At 41.0% G+C, this 22,082-nt stretch overlaps 5 protein-coding genes across 12 annotated transcripts; 3 read left to right on the forward strand and 2 right to left on the reverse strand.

Moving 5' to 3' along the window:
• Positions 1–714: 714 nt before the first annotated feature.
• LOC141827624 (homeobox-leucine zipper protein HDG1-like) lies at positions 715–4,137 on the reverse strand. Of its 2 annotated transcripts, XM_074714923.1 has the most exons (8): positions 3,825–4,134; positions 3,535–3,716; positions 3,308–3,425; positions 2,557–3,225; positions 2,375–2,476; positions 1,920–2,295; positions 1,479–1,852; positions 715–1,373 (listed from the first exon to the last, which is right to left on the reverse strand). In XM_074714923.1, the coding sequence occupies exons 1-8, from the start codon at positions 3,969–3,971 to the stop codon at positions 1,029–1,031; spliced, it is 2,313 nt and encodes a 770-aa protein (XP_074571024.1). In that variant the 5' UTR covers positions 3,972–4,134; the 3' UTR covers positions 715–1,028. The 2 variants fall into 2 exon arrangements, with proteins under 2 accessions (XP_074571024.1, XP_074571016.1); XM_074714915.1 differs by having other exon boundaries at positions 715–1,852; positions 3,825–4,137.
• A 4,114-nt stretch (positions 4,138–8,251) lies between these two features.
• LOC141825394 (E3 ubiquitin-protein ligase PUB23-like) lies at positions 8,252–9,609 on the forward strand. The gene has a single exon (XM_074712812.1). The coding sequence runs from the start codon at positions 8,252–8,254 to the stop codon at positions 9,476–9,478; it is 1,227 nt and encodes a 408-aa protein (XP_074568913.1). The 3' UTR covers positions 9,479–9,609.
• A 1,205-nt stretch (positions 9,610–10,814) lies between these two features.
• Positions 10,815–12,429, forward strand: LOC141837404 (ras-related protein RABA4c-like). Of its 3 annotated transcripts, XR_012602535.1 has the most exons (3): positions 10,815–11,144; positions 11,538–12,081; positions 12,165–12,429. XR_012602535.1 is itself a non-coding variant. In XM_074724816.1 (2 exons), exons 1-2 carry the CDS (start codon positions 10,876–10,878, stop codon positions 12,025–12,027), a joined length of 759 nt encoding a protein of 252 aa, XP_074580917.1. In that variant the 5' UTR covers positions 10,815–10,875; the 3' UTR covers positions 12,028–12,429. The 3 variants fall into 3 exon arrangements, 2 of the variants coding, with proteins under 2 accessions (XP_074580917.1, XP_074580925.1); XM_074724816.1 differs by having other exon boundaries at positions 11,538–12,429; XM_074724824.1 differs by having other exon boundaries at positions 11,550–12,429.
• A 1,216-nt stretch (positions 12,430–13,645) lies between these two features.
• Positions 13,646–14,339, reverse strand: LOC141842398 (uncharacterized). The gene is made up of 2 exons (XM_074730639.1): positions 14,121–14,339; positions 13,646–14,022 (listed from the first exon to the last, which is right to left on the reverse strand). Exons 1-2 carry the CDS (start codon positions 14,220–14,222, stop codon positions 13,750–13,752), a joined length of 375 nt encoding a protein of 124 aa, XP_074586740.1. The 5' UTR covers positions 14,223–14,339; the 3' UTR covers positions 13,646–13,749.
• Positions 14,340–16,067: 1,728 nt separating this feature from the next.
• Positions 16,068–21,839, forward strand: LOC141832872 (uncharacterized). Of its 5 annotated transcripts, XM_074720259.1 has the most exons (13): positions 16,068–16,375; positions 17,143–17,305; positions 17,572–17,810; positions 17,887–17,944; positions 18,916–19,043; positions 19,138–19,288; positions 19,359–19,641; positions 19,732–19,799; positions 19,910–20,016; positions 20,295–20,618; positions 20,684–20,878; positions 21,060–21,204; positions 21,303–21,839. In XM_074720259.1, exons 2-13 carry the CDS (start codon positions 17,188–17,190, stop codon positions 21,359–21,361), a joined length of 1,875 nt encoding a protein of 624 aa, XP_074576360.1. In that variant the 5' UTR covers positions 16,068–16,375; positions 17,143–17,187; the 3' UTR covers positions 21,362–21,839. The 5 variants fall into 5 exon arrangements, with proteins under 5 accessions (XP_074576360.1, XP_074576338.1, XP_074576352.1 ...); XM_074720237.1 differs by having other exon boundaries at positions 21,060–21,839; XM_074720251.1 differs by having other exon boundaries at positions 19,732–19,772; positions 21,060–21,839.
• Positions 21,840–22,082: the final 243 nt, after the last annotated feature.

Consider the following 22,082-nt stretch of genomic DNA (forward strand, 5'->3'; position numbering starts at 1 on the left):
GTAATTGTCTTGGAAGCATTCTCTTTTTGCTGGAGGTTCATTGTATAATAGGACAAGTCTCTAGACCCCACTTGAGTTGCACCATGCATGTTTGCTAGCTGATCAAGTATAACACAACAGCTAGCTAGAGTACCTGCTCACTTTGTAGTATTAATTTGTCTCTAACATAAAAATGCAAGTTTCTTAAAAAGTGCTCAGTACTCACCTCCTCACTTTGTGCACTCCTAAATATCAAGAAATTAAAATGAATGATACAATTAAGGATGTTAATGTGAGCATTTGAATTGTAGTGATCATAATTAATCAATACGGGTAAAGTCTTATAATTAATTATTCATGCAAAAAAGTTGTCATGGAGGAAGGAACCATGTGCATCGTATTTGATGATCAACAGCTAGCAAAGCCAAACAAACAAACAAACTCCAAGCACCCATTCCACGCAAGTGAAACAGCATTAATCGAACTCGGTCGAGGACGCAGCATTAAATTTACGAGCAGAGTTGCAGACCGCGGCATTAATGCGCTCTGCTGGCACTGACCTGCTTACGTTTAATGCATGGCAGAGGTGAAGACGTCCATGCATCGATCAGGACAACCAACACACCATTAATTGCTGCCCAATATTTCATCACCACCATCATCAGATCTGAATCGAGATCAAAAGAAACGTACACGATTTACTAATTGCATCCACTCGATATCACAACTGAACAATAAGATCAAACAAATGTGCGACGAGCACTCTAGCTTGTGCAAGAATTGATTCACTATCCTATACACGTACAGAATGAAGGGATTGAGAAAGGAAACAATATCATTGATGAGCGCTGTAGCTGCCTACTGGTTTAATTTGGAGACCGAGTCAATGCCCGAACCGAACCACCATCATACGTCACGCACGCGCGGTTCGTTCTTGACTCCATCTCTCCATTTATTATGGTTGTTTTTTTTAATTATTTTTTCATTTGATTCTCCCATGCATTGCATTCGTGTTGTTCGATCGATCGGCGGAGGAGGGAGGCTTATAATTAGTCGCCGTAGTGGAACACTGCGGCTTTGATTTTCTGAACCGTGCAGGAGATGAGGTTGTTCACGGTCTCCACCGACTCCACCGTCAGCTTCGCCGTCGGCTGGTTGTTTACCAGGATCTGGAATCCGACTGTGAGAAGAGAACCCTCGCCATGGGAGGAGCCACCGCCATCCGGGAGGATGGCGAATCCCGAAGGCAGCAGGGCCACGTAGGCCGAGTCGCCGCCGTTCATGACTAGGTGCATGGCCGGCACGTCGACCGGCGCGTATACCACCATCGCGCCCGACGCGTCGATGCACGTCTGTTGCAATATCAACATGCTTGTTTGGTTCGAGTTCACCGCCTGCAATTTAATTTCAAAACGGAATTTTGGTTTCAAATTGCTGTTATGTTTATGGATGGATTGATCGGTAAGCAGGTGCAATTGATTAATGGAATATATGCGTACGCTTGCGCGGAGGAGAGAGACGGCGTTGCCGGCGTCCTGGCCTTTGGCGATGTGCGCCATCTCGTACATGGGGCCGCCGTTGGACAGGATGTCCCACTTGCTGCGGAAGCTCGCCTCGCGTAGGAAGTCGAAGAGGCGCTTCGGCGAGATCAGGGGCAGAGGAACAGAGGTGGCGGCGCTGAGCACCACGCCGGCCGGCTCGCCCGGGTCGCCCACGCTCTTCCGCGTCATCACGTGCACGTTAGGACCGATGCTGTGCGACTCCAGCTTCGTCCACTCGTGCGCCGACGAAGCGCAGACACCGGTGCAGAAGGCCTCGGTCATCCTCTGCGCCAGCTTCAGCATGCTCCGCCGCCCGATCGGCGTTATTGTCCCTGTTCCGCCAATCCAAAAAACTTGAAATTTAAAAACTTACAAAAAAATTAAAAAATAGAACATTACCGGACTCGTCGACGTTGGAAGCGGACAAGAGGATGGCGAGGCACTCGCACTGGCGCTGAAGGGTGGCCAACCACCGGCCAGCGCCGAAGGCCAGGCCGGAGCGGAGCAGCGGGCGGTACAAATGATGCACTTGTGCCTCGTCGTACTCTGCGTGCTCCACCCAGACGAGCTTGCAGTAACCATTGGGAATGTCTTGAACCACAAAACCAGAAGGCATCAATCTGCAGTTGGATCCAGACGATACGCTTTCTCTGATAAAATCAACGGAGACATCCACCACAACCCAGGTGCCCTCAGCGTGCTGCTTGCAAAATCTGAGGAAGTTCAACTCCCGGATCGCAACTAACGGCGACAAAACTTGTAGCTCAGCGTGCATCTACGTTTATAATTAATAAATTGTTGCTCAACCATATCGTTCAACAAATGAAATTAACAAAATAATTTTGTTGGCTCACGAGTTGTAAGGAACCGTTTTTAGTTCCACCCACGCCATTGCATATCACTTCTACGGTCGACGCCTTTGCTACGATGGCAGAGAACATATTTGCCCAACGATCCTACGTTACGAACAATTAATTAGCAAGTGGATTCGAGTGCTATTTTTTAAATAAAATTTTAAATATAAATATTTGCTTACACAATCCATCAGTGTTTCGACGAGAGCGAGGCTGTTTATAATCGCCATCCCCGTTTGCCTCGAAGCCTCGGCCACGAACCCAGCCGGCGACATGCCAGCGATGCGGCGTACGCTGTGGTGGTACTGCTCGTAGTTCAAGGTCTCCGAACCGCCGTCTGTGCTTCGGATCCAAAGCGGCAAGTCCATGTGCGCCATGGCTACTAGCTCGTCCATGGCCGCCAGTGCCAGGTCTAACAACATGCTCCTGTCGGCTGAGGTTGCGACGGCAGCGCCGTCCAACGGATTGATGATCGCCGGTGCCGGTGGAAAAAGATCGGGCGCGGCAGGCGAGATTAGTCCTGCGAACCCGCCGTTGCTGCCGACGCCAAGCTCCAGGAGCGAGCTCGGAAAGGGGGGCGGCGCGACGTCGACGTTGTGAGCCGGGAAAGAAGTCATGGAGCGGCCGAGGAACTTTCCGGCGAGGGCGCAGACCCGTTCGAGCTCCTCCTTGAGCCGGGCGTTTTCCACGCGGAGGTTCTGCTCCTCGATGGAGATATCTCCGAGCATCGCCACGCCGCCGCAGTTGTTGCAGATCGGATTCCTCGTCGCCTCCCTGATCGCCATGTTCTCCGCACGCAGCTTGTCGTTCTCCTGCCGGAGGATCGCGTTCTCGTGCCGCTCGATTTGAGTCTGCAATCATCGCGGATAAATTATCAGATCAATGACTATTTCTTCGATTGAAATCAAAAGAGAATTATGATTAACTCATCACCTTCATCTGAGTGCGTCGATTCTGGAACCAGAACTTGACCTGCCGGGTCTCCAGGCAAAGCCGCTTGCTCAGTTCGAGCCTTTGTTTATCATCAGGGTGAGGGCACTCCTTGAACAAACTAAGGATGAAAAATAAAATCACAACTGAAAAATTAAAATTGCAATATTCATTTATAACAAAAACAAAAAACAAAAACAAACAAGAATCTCTGTGGAAACATCAATTACGCTTCCAGTTCTTGGATTTGTTGTGGAGTGTGGCGATGGTATCTCTTTTTTTTACGGGGATTCTGTTCTTGATCGTCGTCGTCGCCGGAGACAGCCTCCAAGTTGTCGCTTCCTGATCTGCTGTCGTTCTCATCGCCGGCCATCATTCGGCTTAAGTTCAAGTGTCCTTCCATGTCGGTTTGCTGCAGGAAGACGAATGGATCCAAAAAAATTGAGATAGATCAGTGAGTAAATGGAAACATAAAATCGATCGATCTTTAAAAAAACATAGAATAAGAATAGTAAATTACCAGGCCGAGGGAGAGAGCAGGGGAGGTGAAGGAGTGCTGTTTTGGGGGTCTGTGGGAGACAAAGTCCGCGGGAGAGAGATCACCGCAGGCGTTCATGGAGGCGGCGCTGCTGTCCTCAGATAAACCTCCCGATCTGCTAAAAATCATCAAATACTTTGTGTCAATTTATATCATCCTTATTTTAACAACTAAAATTCTCTTCTCTTCTCATGGAAATTATGCTACACGATCTACCTTAATTCCGATCATGATCGCGCAACAACAATACCAAAAACTAATTAAATTGAAGGGAAATAAGAAAGAGAGCAAGCAAGAAAGACAAACACATACGTAGATTTAATATATCTCTTACAATTAAGGAAACAAGATCAGGAAAGAAGAGAGGATCACAGGAAACAAGATCACTGGTTCGATTCCATTTCCACCACTCTCTCTGTCTGTCTCTCTCTCTCTCTCTCTCTTAATTATTTGCATTCATGGCTGTAGCAGAAGCTCCTTCAAAACCCTAACAACTCATAAACATAATAGGCGATAACATCAAACTCAATAATCAATCAATCCAGCAGCAAAACAAATCGATCATTCCTAACGTAGAAAACACGAAGAGAGATCGAGATTTGGATTATCGTCGATCGCTGCGACATCCACCGATCGAGCAGCGAAGCAAATAATTAAATACCAAAAAGGAAGCGAGGAAGCAGCTGTGAGAGGAAAACCCACGCTTGTGGTCTCTGCGCCTTCCCCACCCTCATAATTAAACAACTACGCCAACTATAAAAGATCAAAATTAAACGAAACCTTTAATTTCGCTAGCTCGTACAAGATTAAAACTCGATAATATGCCATAACGTCGTAAAATTCGAGGAGTCGACGTGGTACTGCCACACGGTACGAAAATTTATGAACGATTTTTTTTTAAGAGTTTGACCTCTGATACGACAATAACAGTGACGACGTACGTGTCGCAGCGCAAATCCTGACGCAACGCCGGGCTCAATCTTTCACCCGCTGTGGTGATAGTTATTTTTTTTATGGAAAATGAAAAATGAAAAAGAAGGTCGAAAATTGAGACGGTGGTAAAGTGTTTTTTGTTTTTCTGAAAAAGGGAAAAATTTAGAAAATTTGGAAGCTTGTCGAAGAACTGTATTATTGCGAGGGATTACCTTGTTGCATCTGTATCCTTCTCCGATGGGGACTGATGGAGACTCCACAGGGTGTGATAGAGATGTGAAGAAGAGGACGGATACAAAATATGGATCGGGAATAATGTCTATCGTGAGCCGTCCCATCGAGATCCGAAGGTGGGAAAGGGAGGAAGTAATTTACTAAATCGAGCGTGGATTTGTTTGATTTTAGCGCATGCATCATCAACGTTTATTTTCGACATTTATATACCATTCTTTCGAGATTCACAGCTTCTCAAATATCTAAGGAAAAAAAAAACATGGACATAATGATCGAATAAATTCAAAAAGTAAAAAATTTATAATAAATTTTGTAATTAATTACCAGTGGTTTTGATTATCGCTGCCACACTAGGCCAACTGTTCGGTATCAATTTCTAGCTAAAATTGTGTTTTCTAAAATTTAAAAGAGGCTTTTTTCAACAATTAAATGCCAATAGTTTTCTAGCAAAGCATTCAATTAAATTAAGAATTTGTTCTGCATCGACAAAACATAAGTGAAGTTGAAGCTTACACAGCTCTCCTTCTTGTTTGGGAAGGTTAGAGCATTTTTTTTCCTTTAAAAAAAATAATTGTTTGTGAGACTTATTTTATTTATTTTATTTTTTCAATGCAACGTCCGAGGATCTTATATAACTTTTGTTGCTCGTGTATACTTTTCATATATCTCACCAGCTAATTATGTTTTTCATCGGCTGTTAATTAATCAATTTGAACATTAAAGTTAAGTTGGAGTTATTAACTTGAGTGAAAATTAAGCGCATCTGCATAAACGACTAATAGAGATGTGACTGATTAGTTTAGTTTGCTAATTGAATGTGGTTACCTTGCTCAAGCATGTCTGCTGACAGAATTGCAAAGGAAAAGACAAAGTAATTAAAGTGCAAAGTGTGATTAGGTCAACAGATACACAATCTTCTGAATTGCATGTATATATGTTAATTCATTTTGGGAATCTAATTAAAAATTCTACTATGAGTGAGCAAGCAACTTATGCAGAAACATTACAAACAGCCATAGCTAAACTGTTTCTTCCATTTCGATCGATTAACTTCGAGGGTTAACAACAGTTTCACTTGTATTAATTTAATCTCAATTTTTGATCTAAATATCAATATTTTTTCAGAAAAGGAAAAGAAGCCATATATGTGGATGCATATGGATCACAATATATATACGATCGCAATGGAGATATCTAGAACTACGTACGTTCCTTATTCATCTTTCGTGTGTGTAGAAGTTCTATTTTTGAATTGGGTCCTTTAAAATAAATTAATTTGGTGAAATTAATAGGAAAGCGACATTGCATTATTGCAAGGAAATTAACAAATGGAAGACGTAATTGCTGCATCTATGTCAAATGAACAAATTAATGCGACCATGTGGGGAAGGCATTAATTCCTTATCAAACCTTTTTCTTGAAGATAAAAAGTGCAAATAAATATTATCTAGTTGGTGCTTCAATATATAATTGTGACAAGTTTGGAGGATAATTAATGATCGACGAAGAAGATATCCATATCATATATATCTATGAGTTAATCCAAATACGACTTGTATATGAATATGAATCCATTATTCTCCATTGTTTGAGTCAACATCTAGAAAGTTTATAATAGTAATAATATAATGACAAAAACTAAAAGAAGAGTAGTGCAACGTTGGTACGATGTCGATCACACAAAGAACATTAGAGCATCTTGAGACACGTTGCAATAGAGAATAGAGTATTATGTGCTCTAGTACGAGATATTAATCAGGAGCAACAACTAAGATGAAGCCACAGTGATGTTTGGGACAGAGAATCCGAGTGATAATAATAATAATAATAATAATGGAAAGTCTCCGTTAAAAAATGAAACGGCCCAATAGCCCGGTGAATCGATGTGTCAATGGGCTCAATAGCCCAATGAATCGATGTGTAAACGGGCCAACCCAAGGGTAGGAACAATGAACGTGCACAACTTGATTTGATCATGGATTCTTTTTTTTTTAAATTTTATTTGTGGCATAAAACCAACGATAAATTATATAAAACTGGTTAAAGCTATTCAAACTCACACGTTAAAATACCGAGAAATTTAAATATAAAAATTTTATACATAAGACACTATGTTTAACTTGATCTATCCATGTGTGTTGTTTGTAAGTGTCAAACACACCAAGTCCCAAGCCTCAAAGCAGCAAATTTAGTTGAGTCAAATTGATTTCTTCATTGCTACACAGCTTGAAGATATGCATATGGGTACACGTTACGTAGAAGTCGATGGGGGAGCCATAGAGCAAATTTTCATATATCATAATTTTTTACTCGGATATGAGAATGAGACATCATCGAGAGCAAATCAAAATTCATTCAAATTAGATCTATATTTGTGATCCAATGAAACCCGTAAGGAACCAATTTCTAATTTAAAAATATCATTTAGGATCTTTTCAAAGGCTTTGAATATTTTTATTATTATTTTTAATAATTTACAAATATAAAGTTCAAGGTAGGGTTTAATTTATTTAAATATTTGTTTAATTATTTTTGAAAAAGTTTTTGATGAATTTTGATTTCTTCTTTTTTGATATTCTACTAAAATATTAATTATGATATTCAAAATCAAATTAATTAAACCAATAATTATCCGCTGCGTGAGAAGTGGTTGTGCTGGCTCCTTTTGGAACTTCTAAGTATGCTGATAGCCATGGAGCTCCTGAGGATAAAGCAATATGGGTATAAGACCGAGTTTGTATATATATAATATATTATATGGGTAAATTAATTAGATTAATTGCAGTGTTATGGGCAGTTCATCACGAGTACGTAAAACACATTTGTGATTTGCTCCATTGCAATAATTCATAAGTCAGCATTTTTTAACGTGTTCAAAGATCCCAACTTGCCTTTGAAATTTTAATACTAATCAGAACTTCTATCAAGTCAAACCAGGACTTTAATTTATAGCTGCATTGATGCTCAATTCAATATTTATGGTCCAAAATCCAAACCGATATATTTCTGTTCAAATGATAAAATTCCAAAGCAATAAATATCTTACGTCGACGCCTTGACCCAACTAAATCTCTCAGCCAATAGGTTAGCTAGAGACGTGGTCTTCGAAAGTAGTTGACTTTTAGCCGCCGTTATTTTCTTCGCTCGGCGACATTTTGCCGTTTAATGAATCTTATTCTTTGACCGACAACTCGATTTATATTCGAGGAGAAAAGCTTGAGAATTGTTGAAGGGATTGGAGGATGAATATGGCTGACCACCTTAACAGCATCCCGCCCTTCTTCTTGTGTCCAATCTCTCTCCAAGTCATGGAGGATCCGGTCATCGTTGCCACCGGCGTCTCCTACGACCGCCGCAGCATCAGCCGTTGGCTGGTCGACCACGACAAATGTCCGGTCACCAACCAGCGCCTCGCCGATCTAACAGTCACCCCAAACGACACCCTCCTCCGCCTCATTCGCTCCTGGTCCGCCGCCGCCAACGCCGCCGCAGCCGTGGACTCCTTCCCGGAGCTATCGGAGATTCTCCGCGATCTCCGTGACCAATCGGTTCATTCCGTCTGTAAATTTAGAGCTCTCAAGAAGATCAAGACTCTTCTTCTCGACGGCACTGACGGCGGATGTATCGATACAGTTCGCATGGAGAAAGCGGGCGTGACTTCTCTTGTGGCCTCGCTGATCTCCCGACAGTCATCACCGATGGAAATCACTGACGACTTTAGTATACTAATCAACGAGGCGGCCGTCACGCTGTACCTCCTCAAGCCGTCGCCGGAGACGCTCAAGGCAGTCTCCGAGCGCGACCATGGCGAACTTATTACTTCCTTGGCTTCCCTCCTGCAACAAGGGTCGTACGAGGGCAGAGTCCGCGCGGCTCTGCTCCTCCGGTCGGTTTTCGAGATCGTCGGCGAGGAGTTCAAGTCCCGGCTGCCTTCCGATGTCATCGAGGCCGCAGTGGAGGTTCTTAAGGACCAGAACGCGAGCCGGGGGACTACCATGGCGCTCCTCGCCGTCCTCCTCGAGGTTCTGCCGCGGGGTAAGAACCGGTGGAAGGCGGTGGAGGCAGGGGTGGTGGAGGTGATGGTGGAGCTGCTGGTGGAGGATGGCACGGGGGACAAGAGGAAGTGCGAGGCCATGCTGGCGGTGCTGGAGCTGGTCTGCGGGAAGGCGGAGGGGCGGGCGGAGCTGGTGGCGCACCCAGCGGGGTTGGCCGCTGTGGCGGCGAGGTTGGTGGGGGTGTCGAGTGCGGTGACGGAGCGGGCGGTGGCGGTGCTGGGGCTGGTGTTCAGGAACTGCAGTGGCGGAGCGGTGGTGGAGGAGCTGGTGCAGGTGGGAGGAGTGGCGAAGCTGTGCGCGGTGGTGCAGATGGAGGAGAACAGGATGATCAGGGAGATGGCGAAGAGGATTCTGGCGATGCACATGAAGGAGTGGATCAAGTCCCCTTGCTTTCCTTCTTATCGCTTGCCATGAATCCATGAAATCTTCAAAATTCTGCAATCTTAATTTTATTTTTCAGATTTCAATTTCAAGCTTTGGAATATGTAAAAAAGAAAGTTTTTAATCTGTAGATAAGCAACAGGTATGATAACAAATTGAAGATATACTCTCTCTTTTTTTTTTCAATAAATGCCTTCCGACTTATTTTAGAACTGCTTATTAATGATCTTGTACCAGACAATGAAACCAGATAAAGCGATTATCAATGCCTGAAAAAAATGGAGAAAAAAATCTCATTCCAATCTTCCAAAATTCACGAGGAGATTCATAATATATATAATCTTCAGAAGTGTAAATCCTCTCCTTACTGTTTCTTATAGATCTTTGGCCATGTTTTGAATTGTTTTCTTTTACAATCTCTTCGAATGAATCCAAGTCTCGTCTTTCACACAATTCACAATTCGTCTTGAAAATGGAATCACTTCCAAATTGCAAATGCTTGGGATATCATCTGATCTCTCTCTCTGATAGTTGGTGGGAAATTTCTGTGGGATTCTCTCTTTTCTCTAGCTAATTATTGAGGATAGATGTCTTTCTATACTTTTAATTTTGAAATCAATCTCAAATTTTTTGTCTTCAAAATTTTCATTGTAATAGAATGTTGATCTCTCTCACGTGGCCAGCTAAAGATAGAGCATGCTATGTTGTTGGAGAGTTTGAGAGAAGAAAAGGAAGCGACAGCAAGGAAAGGATTTTGTTTCCTTGTGCATGCTTATGATGAAATATGTGTAGAATTATGATCCAATTCCGATGAGATTTTATCCCTAGTGGTTGATGAATATTAATAAAGTCATTTTGAGGGCATCAAAGTTTAGGATTAAATTCCACTAGAATAATAATAATAATAATAATAATAAAAGACTAAAATGGGTCAAAGACCCTTTTATAATTAAATTTGCATTCGAAATGATTAAAAAACCAGGATAAGAATAAGTTTAATTAAAAAATAAATTACCTTTTGAATCTATCAATCAACTTAAGTTTTATTCATCTTCATCAAATGAATTTGATAAAGCTAAATAAGAATAAAGAATCAGTTAATTTTGATCATGATCAATTATAATTTTTCAATTTACTTTCTCATAATTTGGATCCATATAGAACGGTTAATAACAGATTTTATTATGAGTTTTTTTCGAAGAAAGCAAATCATTTAATATAGGGTTAAAATTGACGACCATGCTTAATCATATAAGTCGCCATCATTAAAGATTATTATTTTTTCCATTTTCCGCTAACTACAATAGAGAGACTCATTGTATAAAAGATTTCGCAAGATACGCAACTTAATTCTCTTCAGCAACTTAATTTCTCAGCAACACAGACAGTTGCACTTGCAGCCAAAATCATAGTTATCGAAGAGATCGACTATGAGAGGAAAGGAGCACAAGGAGGAAGAGAAGGACAGGGAAGAAGAAGAAGAAGAGGAGCTGGAGGAGGAGGTTATCGACTATGTGTTCAAGATCGTCGTGGTCGGGGACTCGGCGGTGGGGAAGACGCAGCTGTTGGGGCGATTCACCAAGGACGAGTTCCACTTCGACTCCAAATCCACCATCGGCGTCGAGTTCCAAACCCGCACCCTCAACCTCAACCGCAAGCGCATCAAGGCCCAAATCTGGGACACCGCCGGCCAAGAAAGGTACTCGATCATGCATGATCGTATCAACAAAATCCATATGCAATTAACCGTCACGTTAATATATTGGAAAAACCATGAGAAAACAAAAGTAGTTCTTGTTCATGTCTTCATGAGGAGTTGAGGATGCGTAGGGCTTTGGTTGATTGCGACCCCCATTAGGTTGGATGTTGTTCTCAAAGATTTCTTTTTATCGCTACGCGTTCGTTGTTAGTAAAACTAAGCATATCTGCACCTTCCTTAGCGCCCAAGCAAATCTAATTTGGACAATTGCATTTCAACTCTTGTGGTCCTAAATGGATTGGTAGGACCTCCCAAAATTGGAACCAAATCAGTCTTTTTAAAATGAAATCAATGATCGAATTGATCTCCTAACCGCTACAGATTCTCTAACAGCAACTCGTGCAGGTACAGAGCCATCACCAATGCTTACTATCGAGGAGCTGTAGGTGCAATGCTAGTCTACGATGTCACCAGAAGACACACCTTCGATCACATCGCAAAGTGGATCGAGGAACTCCGCGCCAACGCCGATAACTCCATCGTCGTCATGCTCATCGGAAACAAGTCCGATCTCGTCGAAAAGAGGGAGGTCTCGTTGGACGACGCAGTCGAGTTCGCGGAGGAGCAAGGGCTCTTCTTCTCCGAGGCATCGGCGCTCAGCGGGGAGAACGTCGAGACGGCTTTCCTGATGCTGTTGGAGGAGATCTATGGGGTGGTGTCGAGGAAGTCCTTGGAGTGCCATGCAGCGAGGAGGATTACTTACGGAGGGAACAGCGACGTGTTGAACTTGAGAGGGACCAAATTGCCTGTTCTTTCGGAGGCGTCCATCATGGAGACCAGTGCTATGAGAAAAGAAACACAATATTGTGCTTGTTCGTCATGATTCTTCCCTCTGTAAAAATTGCAGGATAGATTACTGTAAAAGTTGCTGACCTACGTACGTTTCCAGAAATCAAGCATTTTGGCTGGATAGGCCTCGAACATAAATTCCAGAACAATTACTTCCTCTATATTTTCCAGGAATTTGCCTGAACGGATCTGAAGGCATCGTAGGTACTGGATATCAGAGCAAACGGACAAACTGGACGACGATACTCGATCCTCACGGGCAAAACTCCTGGTTGGTATGCAACTGGTAATGCTGGACCACTATTTTTTTTTCTTTGAGCAATACATGACAATTCAAAGACATTTTTGGAAGTTTCACCTGCTCCTCCGAGAGTTGGACTGATATCTCTGATGAATTGAAAGCTTCAGGTAAAAGCATGTGGTGGAATCAAGTTTACTTCCTCTGTTCTTCACTTTGTTCATTGTCTCTTCCTGATAATATATTCGTACGTATTTCGAACCATTTAATCAATGACAATGGTAGCTAGGGACTGGCACTCATTGGTCTTCCAAATTTCCTTAAAAATATCCCTAAGCTAATTAAGAATATAAGATATACAAAGACCAAACTAAGAAGTAGAAAACGTTTTAATAGACTATGGAATTGTTAGATGAATGGTCTTTGAAATAGAAAAAAGCAACACGTTGAAAATACCATGTAGATGGCACATGGAGTTGAACGTTAGCTGATCTAACCGAATCTGATTTTACAATGTAGATGACGCATGGAGTTGAACATTAGTTGATCTAACAGAAAGTGATTTGAAGAGCAAACTGACATTTTTCATGTATGAAAATACGAGGATAAAGTGATTTTTTATTTCAGAGATTGATGGCATCCCATGTGCTTAGAGAAATGACCTCCAGTACCATTAGCATTGCTGAGGCTGCTCATTCATATGGTCACAACTTCCCCAGATTGAAACTTTTAATCCTTCTAATCGTCTGTTTACAGAATTTTTCCTGAGCTTCACTTAATTCAACTTTAGTTCAGAAAAAGCTTCGAGCATCTACAAGTTTCACGCTGAAGAAGCTTGTTCAACTAATTTCTGGGTCTAGCTCAATAGTCACCGCATCATCTATTTTTCTTAGATCACCATCAGTAGAACTTTGCAGGAGGAAGTCTAGGCAGATTGGGAGAATTTTCAAGGAGAAGCGGAGCTCATAGTAGGAGAAAGATAGACATCATACAGCTCGATCAATCACAATTAGCAAACTCAAAAAAATATGCAAATTTTTTCTTAGATCACCATCAGTAGAAAGAGCAAATTCGATTCTGACTGGTTTAGACTCAGACAAGACAAACAGGACTTAGCCGCAGGGAAATATGTTAATAACTGATCGTATAGATGAATTATGAAGAAAGACAATCAAGTTACAACTCAATCAAAATCCCTCTCTTTTGTCTCTTTTTACTATAGATCTTGTGTTCTGATCTCAAACATATGAGCAGTAGTTTATATTTACCATATGTCCATATCATCCGTGAACTTGATATCGCAATCAAATATATTATGTTGTTTTAAATGATATTGGCAAAATAGAATGTTCTCATTGATGGTATGAACCCCATTTAAATTAGCCCATAAATCTGATGTATTCATGCAGTACAAACAAGAATCAGTCAAACAAACAACATTGATTCAGTAATCAGAAGGCCTCTCATATGCATATGCATTGGTTTCTCTTCGTCGTTAGCCTTCACCTCCTTGCTGTTCTAGGCGACGGCGACTGGTGGCTCCTCTTTGACGACGGTGACCTCAGCCGTCTTCTCGGCCTCGTGCTCTTCTGTGTTGTTCTCTCTCGCCTCCACCTCGGGCTCCTGATCATTCTTGCTCTCGCTGGTCTCAATCTTGGGCTCTTCTTTCTTGTCCTCGGTACCCTCCACTACCTTGGGCTCTTCTTCCTTGTCCTCGCTCACCTCCACCTCGGGCTCTTCTTCCACAGCAGTCTTAGGCTCGTCTTCCACCATGCTCTCTACGGCCGGAGCCTATATATCGAGCATGTAAATTTATATAAATTTCAAACTCAACTCAATTAACGTCGCAATTAAACCGTAAGTAATGCCTTGTATGTTCCATATCATACCTCAGTGGACTTGGGAGGAGCAGGAAGCACATTGGCGGCGACGTCGTCAGCCTCCGGGGCCTCGCCTATAAGGTCCTTCGGTCTGCTCGCACAGCCACCCATGATTCAACGAGGCTGAGGAGGCTGTGGAGCTTGGAATGGATTTATTTTATTGGAGGCAAGGCAAGGCGAAAAGGCGAGTCGAGGTGAGTTGAGATGAGGTAGGTTATGAACGTTATATAGGAAGAGAGGAGACAGGGGAGTGGACGGCGAAGAGTCGACGGCTATTCTACAGAGGAAATTAACGGCCGGGAGGAAGTAACGGTGAGAGAAAATAGAAGAGACAGAGAGATTTGGAAAACTATTGGTCAAAATTATATCTCTTCACGGATTGGTCTCCGTTTCCTAATGGCCGTTATTTTATTTTCTACTGATAACAATAAAAAAAAAATTAAGCTGCAAAGTTATGCATATGATTAATTCCTTTTTATGTTTATTTAAAAAATAAAAATAATAAATAATTATATATGGAGGCATAATTATTTACGAGAAACAAAACAAACTTAATCAATTGGAAGACAAACACCTTAAACACAAAATGACTAAACACAAATTTGAAAACACACCAATATAATTGGAGTCATACGGGAACTATTCTACTTCTAAATTAAATTATACCAAACTACTTACAAAATAATAACCATAAAAAAATGGTATTTGATTTTTTTAAAAATAAAATTTCAGTTAAGGTGCCTACATTTTAATAATCATCAGAATTTAAATATTTTTATTCTATTTTTTGGGAGGAAAACGTGTTTGCGCATTCAAATTATTAATTTTGATCAATATAAATATATTAAATTTCCTTATGCCTAAAATTTTCATTCTAATAAATAAGTTAACCACAAACTGATTTTAAATAATTTGTACTTTTTATTTGTTGTTTTTCAAAGTAGAAGTTAATTCATAAATTATCTCATGCATTTAAAATCTAAAAAATCCGAGCATTATGAACCTCCAAATATCACAGCTAACATATTGATATTTTTGAGTGTTTAAAGAAAAAAGTATTTTTATGAAATATTGAATTATAAGTTATTTTACAAGACAACTTGCAACTTGAGGCTTCTAATTAAGAATATATTGAAGAGGAGATCTTTGGTAAAGAAATGTTTATAAAGTTTTTTTAATATTTTAAATTATAAGCCTAATTGATGGCTTGTTCAAAATTTATTTATTTTTTATGAATTAATGAGGAAATTAAACCCTAAAGTTCACATAACAATAAAAGAATTAACCATACATTGAAATTAAAATTCTAAATCGATTTAAAAATTTTAAAATGATATACATTTATAAATTTCTATCAAATTTTCATAAAGTATTATGTAACTCGACCTCAATTTATTTTCATTAGACAAAAGAAGGTTGACTCTTAAGACAAAAGAAGACTCTTGAAGCACGGCGGCGTTTGTTCATCCTCTCGAAGGAGACTCGAACACGTGCTGAGCACTTGTCACTTCCAGGACCCACCATTGGTCTCGCCTCCCTGTTCCGAAGATGGAAGCAATTCATTGGCAAGCACGTGGCGGATGGATTGCAGCGCTATCTATACCGCGGATTCCTGGGGTCCCACCTTGGTCGGAGATGGAACGGAGATTTACTCGATTCGGGCTGACGTGGCTGGCAGCGCTCCCCTCCGATTTCAGAACCCACTACAACAAAAAGCGTGGTTCGTGCCGCGGGGAGGACTGTAGATCACGTCTGACGTGGAGGGACAGGTGGGATTGCGTTGTCGCCAGTCGGATGGGGTTTGCTGAATATGGTCCGTCGGATCAGGGAAGGTGACATACGTGCTCCTTTTCAAAGCGGATGATGTGAGAGAAAGGGGGGAATAGGAAACGGCGATAAAGTGAACAAGAGCGAGCGAGCGAGCGAGCGAGCGAGAGAATCAGAGAGAGACAAGGCAGAGGGCCAGAGGGGGGCCGTTTGGAGAAGCATCGGGCCGCTGTTTTTGTTGGTGAATAGGGAGGAAAAGCTTCGATCTTTCTGTCCCTTCGCGTCGCTTCTCGGCGCGTTTCAAATGCCAATGGAATCAGATTGAAGAGCGGAATCGAGAAATCGAGCGAGAATCTTCGTTTCCTGCGGTCGGCGTTGGATTCGAGAGAGCGTGTTCGGTACTTTCCTCTCTCAGTTTTCTTGCGTTTCCGCCCATCTTTTGTCCCAGTTTTGCTGCGGGGAGGATGGAGATACTGAATCTTGACGAATGAGTCTCGGTAGGCGTGTTCGAGATTTTCTTATTCTTTCTGATAACCATTTGTCTTCTTTTTGATTGTTTCTTTCTTCGGCGGTGGAGTTGATTTTGGTTTGAGCAATCTTGAGGGGAACGTGGTTAGGAGCTTAGCGAATGATCTCTTCGTTTTTTTCTGACCTAGACGTACGGCTAATTAGAACCTCTTTCTACGGGGACAATGATCGAGGGTTAGGTCCGTGTTCGGTGGGTTTTGGTTTGTTTTGTGTTCATCTTCCTGCTTCGTATTTTTTTGAATGATCCCATAAATGCCGGATGCAAAATTTCTTCCTTTCCTCTTCTTTTTCGGTGCTTTATCTGGGAACCCGATTCCATTGGGCTCCCAAGATGAAGCTCTCTTTCTCCCCTTTTTCTCTTCTTGCTTTTAATATCCCCAACTCTATTGTTGCTTATCTTTGCTTCTTTGTCTTCACCTCCGTTCTCCTTTTCCCCTTCCTTCTTGGTCTTATTTCCTAATTTTAGATTTCTCAAATATTACACCTTTTAGGTTTTAGTTTGCTCACTTAATTCGAACTCTGCAATTAATCTCAGATAAAAACATTTTCTCTTGGCGCAAAATTAGGAAAAAAGTGGCTTTTGACAGTCAATATTCTACCTTTGTTAACCCCACCAGATCTCTCTCGCTCTCGCTCTCGCTCTCTCTTAAATATGACTTGCTAGTTTCTTGAAGGCATATCTATAGCGGATATGATTTAGAAAATGCTAAAAATCTCTTTCGCTTTGGTTATCCAGAGTGGCGAGAGGAGATTGCAGTGCAGAAGAGCTAGCCGTCTGATCATGGATGGATCAGACAAGGACGCAGAGGGATCGCGAGGTTTGATGCGCGGCAGAAGAATGGGTAATCGATCCTCGCCCGCAACGCGACAGCAGCGAATGGGCTCCTCTTCTCCAACCGGTACTTTGTACGCTTTCCATTCGGAGTTCCCCAGATTGCCCTCTGTCCCTCGTCAAATTTACTTTGGGCGGGACCATGCTACTATTATTTAAATAAATTAATAAAAACAAGGAACGGTTTTGTTTGTTGTTCTGCTTCTCTGTGGGATAATGGTGTGTGCTTGATTGTTTGCTCTTTTGTCTTCTTCTTTGCTCTTCTCTTCCTTTATTAGTATGATCCGTACCTTTTATGCCTGATTCATTGAAGTTTTGTTTCATATTTCACAGTTTCAAATGATAACGATGATTGTAGTTTCGGAGATGGTGTGAATGATGATGTGGCAATGGTTAGGCGGAAGAAGGAGAATATCAGTGCTTCCAGGTGGAGATCAAGCAATAAGGATGCCTCTGGCGACGCAGGTGGCAGCGAATCTGAAGCAGAGGATCTTGGTTCTTTCCAAGCATTGCTTAGTACAACAAGTGCCACTAGTCTTCCTAGTAAAAAGAAAGAACGGCTGCAGAGAAAGGTTTGATCCTTTTTTTTTTTGTTTTTTTTGTGCCTATTTAACTTGTGTTTATTTACCTAATGTTTTGCTTCAAAAGGTCGCTGAGGAGAGTGATTCTGTTGATCCTGCACTTGTGCCAAGGAAATTGAGATCAGGTATGAACTAGTTTTTCTTCCTCGAGAATGTGTAAAATAGTCATCATTATATAATGTATTTTGAAAATTATTCAGTACACAACCATATCAAAAATATGATTCCAGAGGGTTGAAACAATAGAAAAGAGGGACAGATAGACTCAAAGTTAAGGAACAAAAGAACAAAGAAAAGTGATGATAGGCCTGAGTGCATTCTTATTCCAATCCTAATCCACAGAACAGATCAATGGTTGAATAACAAAAATTGAATAAGACTGTCCAATTAGACCGCACGATCGGAAAACAATTTCATTGAGAGATTGCCAAGTAAACCAAACATGGATATATTTAGAAGCTATCATAGGTTGATAGTTAATGTGTCCCAGTTCAGGTGAATACTCATTGCTCAAAGTGACTAGACATGGAGAACCATATACAGCATATTGGATAGCACCCTCGGCAAAGATGGTTGAAGGTTTTGTATTGACATTGACAGAGAACGAATGATGCATCATGGGAGCTCCCTTTGGGGGAGATGCTATTGTGGGAATGCTATCTTGCTGCAGATGGTAACAGTAGATTTTGGTTTCATAAAGTTTAATGAGCATACTCGCCTACTCAACATGGACATTCTGCTCCATAGTGTTCCGCCACAGTCCAACTCATTGTGAAATGGTTCAGATCCTTATGCAAGCTTTATGGATCCCCAGGTTTACTTGAAAGTTTGTGGCTTGATTACCAACATTTTATAATTTTTGTTTGTTTGTCACTTCTAATGCCTATCACTGGTTATTATATAAAAATTATTTTAACATTTTTTGGACAATTTTTTATCGACATTTGGTTTTCTTTTTATAGTTTTTAGAACATGTTAGCATCTACTAGGTTGCTTTTCCTTCTGTAAAAATGGTACCAAACATTACAAGGTTATATAGCTTGTATCTTTATGCACAAATGCTTTGTTTATATCTTTGTGATATTTTCTGCTTCAGCTATAAATAAACGCAGCAGAGGACCCTTATCTCTTGCAATACCAAATGCAAAGAAGAAACACTGTCAAAGTTTTAATAGACCTCTGGGGTTTCCAATAAACGGAGGAAGGAAATGCAAGCAAAATCAGGTCAGTTGTTGTTTGTGATTTATCTTGCTTGATATTTTTGTTTAAACTTACAACTGGTGGTGTATATCTTATCCTCATTTGCTCTTTTGAGTAGTTGCTTGAAGCATTTACAAAGGATGAAGAGCTTGTTATCGAGGCTTTGTGTGAATTATCCAAAATGCTACCTGTAGGTGCACAAATTGCAGATAAGGAAGATACAAAAGCATTGGACAATCACCAAATTTACTTGGCTAGTTGTTCAGAAGGTGAATTCTTTTACATATTCTTTGTGTTTTTCATTTTCCTCTTTTGGAATTTTTGTATCTGATTTAACAGGTTTGAAAGTGGATAAAAATCTTTTGCATCAAGCCCTTGCTGATGAAAGTAAGAATACCTCTTCTTGCTTGGTGAAGCCATTAGAAGAAGAAAAAATTGAAGTGCATGCTCCTTCTGAGCAGTCTGCGGCAGTTTGCCAGAAAGAAACTGCTGATTCTGATTTGAATAAAACTCCAGAACTAACTTCGATTGAAAATGAACACCAAGAGATTACTCCTTCCACAACTTGTATGAATATTTCCAGACGTCCAGGAGTCCTACTTCGTTGCTGTACTGGAAATAGGTTGGTTTTTCTCTGTGCTGTGCTCTTTTCAACAATGTTTGGTTGACAACATATATTATTATATTCTATTCACTTTTTTTTTCATGAAAGAGTAATACAACCAGCTCAACAAGTTGAGTGTAACAATGAAGGTAATGTAAAGTTGGGGCCTAACATAGGTAATGAATTGATTCCCCAAAACATTATAATATGAATAATTTAGATAGTCTAGTTTTAATTACCCTAATCAATAATTCAATGAATAATTACTTCCTAATGCACTTCGCAGGAACTCCATCACAAATCCAGAAATCAAGCAATTCTACAGTTTGGTCTGGTCCTGGGAATAATATTACTGGACTTCCTTCCAGAGTAATTGATCTTCCAACTGAGAAGGTAATAATGCATGCAAAACAGAAAATCCATTTTTTTTATAGATTCATCTGTATGTAAAACTTCCTCCAATCCTTTTAATTAGTCTTCTTGTTCATTTCGCTTTCTTTGTTTTTTTTTTCAGGTGAAATTATTATCTTTTCTATGCATTACTTCATTTCTCAAGTGCTTAACTTTTTGTAGTGTTCTTACTTTGGTCCCACCAAATGATCTTGTTACTTTCGGATTGTATAAGCTTACAATTGTTTCTATTAGTAGTTATGTCGTGTTGCTTGCTGTAGGTTCCTCTTGGTGCAATCCCAACATGGAAGAAGTGCGCCATTCATGTATTCATTGGACATAATATCAAAAGCTATCAGGATAAAGAGAGACAGCGCAGACTTTTCTCGGCGTGTGATGAATCTAAGCAGAGGGAGGGTAGAAAATCATGTGCACCAGCAAACACTGAGAGAGCTGGGTCACAAAGTGGATCGAGTGGAATGGCTTCTGCTGCTATTTCCCTAGCGGAGAGGAATAAACGCGAAGGAAGAAATGGAATTTCATGTGACAGCAGACCCATGCAAACCCACCAATATTCTGGTTTACTGGATGTCAAGCAAAATCCGGTAAGTTCTTGTTGTCATTGTTTTTATTTCACATGTCCCTAATATATTTCATCTTTCTTTTCCAGGTCTGTGACTTTCTTTCGTTGTCATCCGGAGGTGATAGTGTCAATCCTGCAGACGGAGCGAAGTTTACTGGGCAGCTTCATTCTCCCTATCTGCATACCCATGTTCCTCAACATTCCCTTGTGCCTTTTCCTTTCCATAGTTATCCATATGCCTTACCTTATTCAGAAAAGCTGCTACCTGTAGCGACTCAACAGGTAGACAAATTATCATTTTTCTACGAAGACATTTCACATTCCTTTTCCTCTGTGACTGGATCATTAATCAATAAGCTTTTCATACTCTCTTTGGAATACTCGGGATATTTAACTACATTTGGAATTCAGTCGAGGCTTCCTGGAACTTTAATTGCTTTTTCTTTTCTTTTTGTGTATACAGGTGCAACTACAGGTACCACATTTTATGGGAAATCAATTCTATAGACCCCAAATGGACAGCGCCATCAGAAATATACAGCTTCAACAACAATATCAGCTGCAGCTGCTATGGCAGGCTCATTATGCTAACTACCGTCCCCCTGCAGGTATCGGTGTGCCACCGAATGAGCGGCCACACGACTCTTCTGCTTCTCTTGTCCAAAGTGCTCGGACTTCAATTCTCTCTCCTCCCCTTTCTATACAGATGCAAGGCGAATCTTATCACCCAACATTCCTTCGTCAACATCGTCAGCTTATTGCTAATGCTTCCTCATCATCTGCAAAAGTAAAGCCTCACAAGAACCAACAATTGGGAACTCTGCTTTGAGTGGCTCTCGTGATAGACACTCCTCTTGGAGACAAATTTATCCAATAGGATAACATATCCACTTATTTTGTTCTTTCCAAGGCGTCCTAGCCGAGGTTTACGAGCACTCTCGATGACAAATTTGTCAAAAAGACCATAACGCTGACACCTCTGTCGATTTCCTTGGCGAAGCATATAAGAAGCGAAGCGAGCTCGTCCTGCAGATGATCTGGTTTTCTTTTGCATTGCTTTAGGAAGGTAGAGCTCTGTGTTCAGTGCCTGGCACTGCAATTTAGTTAGAGTTGTGTTTTCGCTGCACTTTGTGACTTGGTCTAGTACTATGGTGCAGTGATGCCTAACTAGCTAAATCAGATATTTGGTAAATATGTTAAAAGTTGTGATATTTGTAGCGACATCAATTGGTAATGCAATGATTGTTACAACAGTAAGAATTCTTATTTAGTTTTTCTCCTGACAATTATTAGTGCAACTCTGCCATTTGGCTGCTATCATTTCTGTTTGTTTTAACTTTGCGTTATGTTGCGAACAATTCTTCCATGGAACAAATTGTTTGTTACGCCGGAAATTCGGCGCCTCACCGCGTGGTTCACGCTCACGAAGTGGTCCGATCTTCATACAGACTGCACAGTACAAGAAAACTCAAAGAGCTATGGACGG

This window comes from Curcuma longa, chromosome 1 (assembly GCF_044706935.1).
Source record: "Curcuma longa cultivar G26 ecotype Majalengka, Jawa Barat chromosome 1, ITB_CL_G26_1.1, whole genome shotgun sequence".
Taxonomy (NCBI): Eukaryota; Viridiplantae; Streptophyta; class Magnoliopsida; order Zingiberales; family Zingiberaceae; genus Curcuma; species Curcuma longa.

What these genes read in the sequence shown, in the direction of transcription:
- LOC141827624 (XM_074714915.1), bottom strand. Translation starts at nt 3,971, where the DNA reads ATGATTTTTAGCAGATCGGGAGGTTTATCTGAGGACAGCAGCGCCGCC. An exon ending in ATCGACGCACTCAGATGAAG is followed by an intron (nt 3,226 to 3,307) that starts GTGATGAGTTAA and finishes CGATGATTGCAG; the next exon opens with ACTCAAATCGAGCGGCACGA. An exon ending in TTCCAACGTCGACGAGTCCG is followed by an intron (nt 1,853 to 1,919) that starts GTAATGTTCTAT and finishes TTGGCGGAACAG; the next exon opens with GGACAATAACGCCGATCGGG.
- LOC141825394 (XM_074712812.1), top strand. Translation starts at nt 8,252, where the DNA reads ATGAATATGGCTGACCACCTTAACAGCATCCCGCCCTTCTTCTTGTGT.
- LOC141837404 (XM_074724816.1), top strand. Translation starts at nt 10,876, where the DNA reads ATGAGAGGAAAGGAGCACAAGGAGGAAGAGAAGGACAGGGAAGAAGAA. An exon ending in GACACCGCCGGCCAAGAAAG is followed by an intron (nt 11,145 to 11,537) that starts GTACTCGATCAT and finishes ATTCTCTAACAG; the next exon opens with CAACTCGTGCAGGTACAGAG.
- LOC141842398 (XM_074730639.1), bottom strand. Translation starts at nt 14,222, where the DNA reads ATGGGTGGCTGTGCGAGCAGACCGAAGGACCTTATAGGCGAGGCCCCG. An exon ending in CTCCTCCCAAGTCCACTGAG is followed by an intron (nt 14,023 to 14,120) that starts GTATGATATGGA and finishes CTCGATATATAG; the next exon opens with GCTCCGGCCGTAGAGAGCAT.
- LOC141832872 (XM_074720237.1), top strand. Translation starts at nt 17,188, where the DNA reads ATGGATGGATCAGACAAGGACGCAGAGGGATCGCGAGGTTTGATGCGC. An exon ending in CTTGGCTAGTTGTTCAGAAG is followed by an intron (nt 19,289 to 19,358) that starts GTGAATTCTTTT and finishes CTGATTTAACAG; the next exon opens with GTTTGAAAGTGGATAAAAAT. An exon ending in CGTTGCTGTACTGGAAATAG is followed by an intron (nt 19,642 to 19,731) that starts GTTGGTTTTTCT and finishes TTTTCATGAAAG; the next exon opens with AGTAATACAACCAGCTCAAC.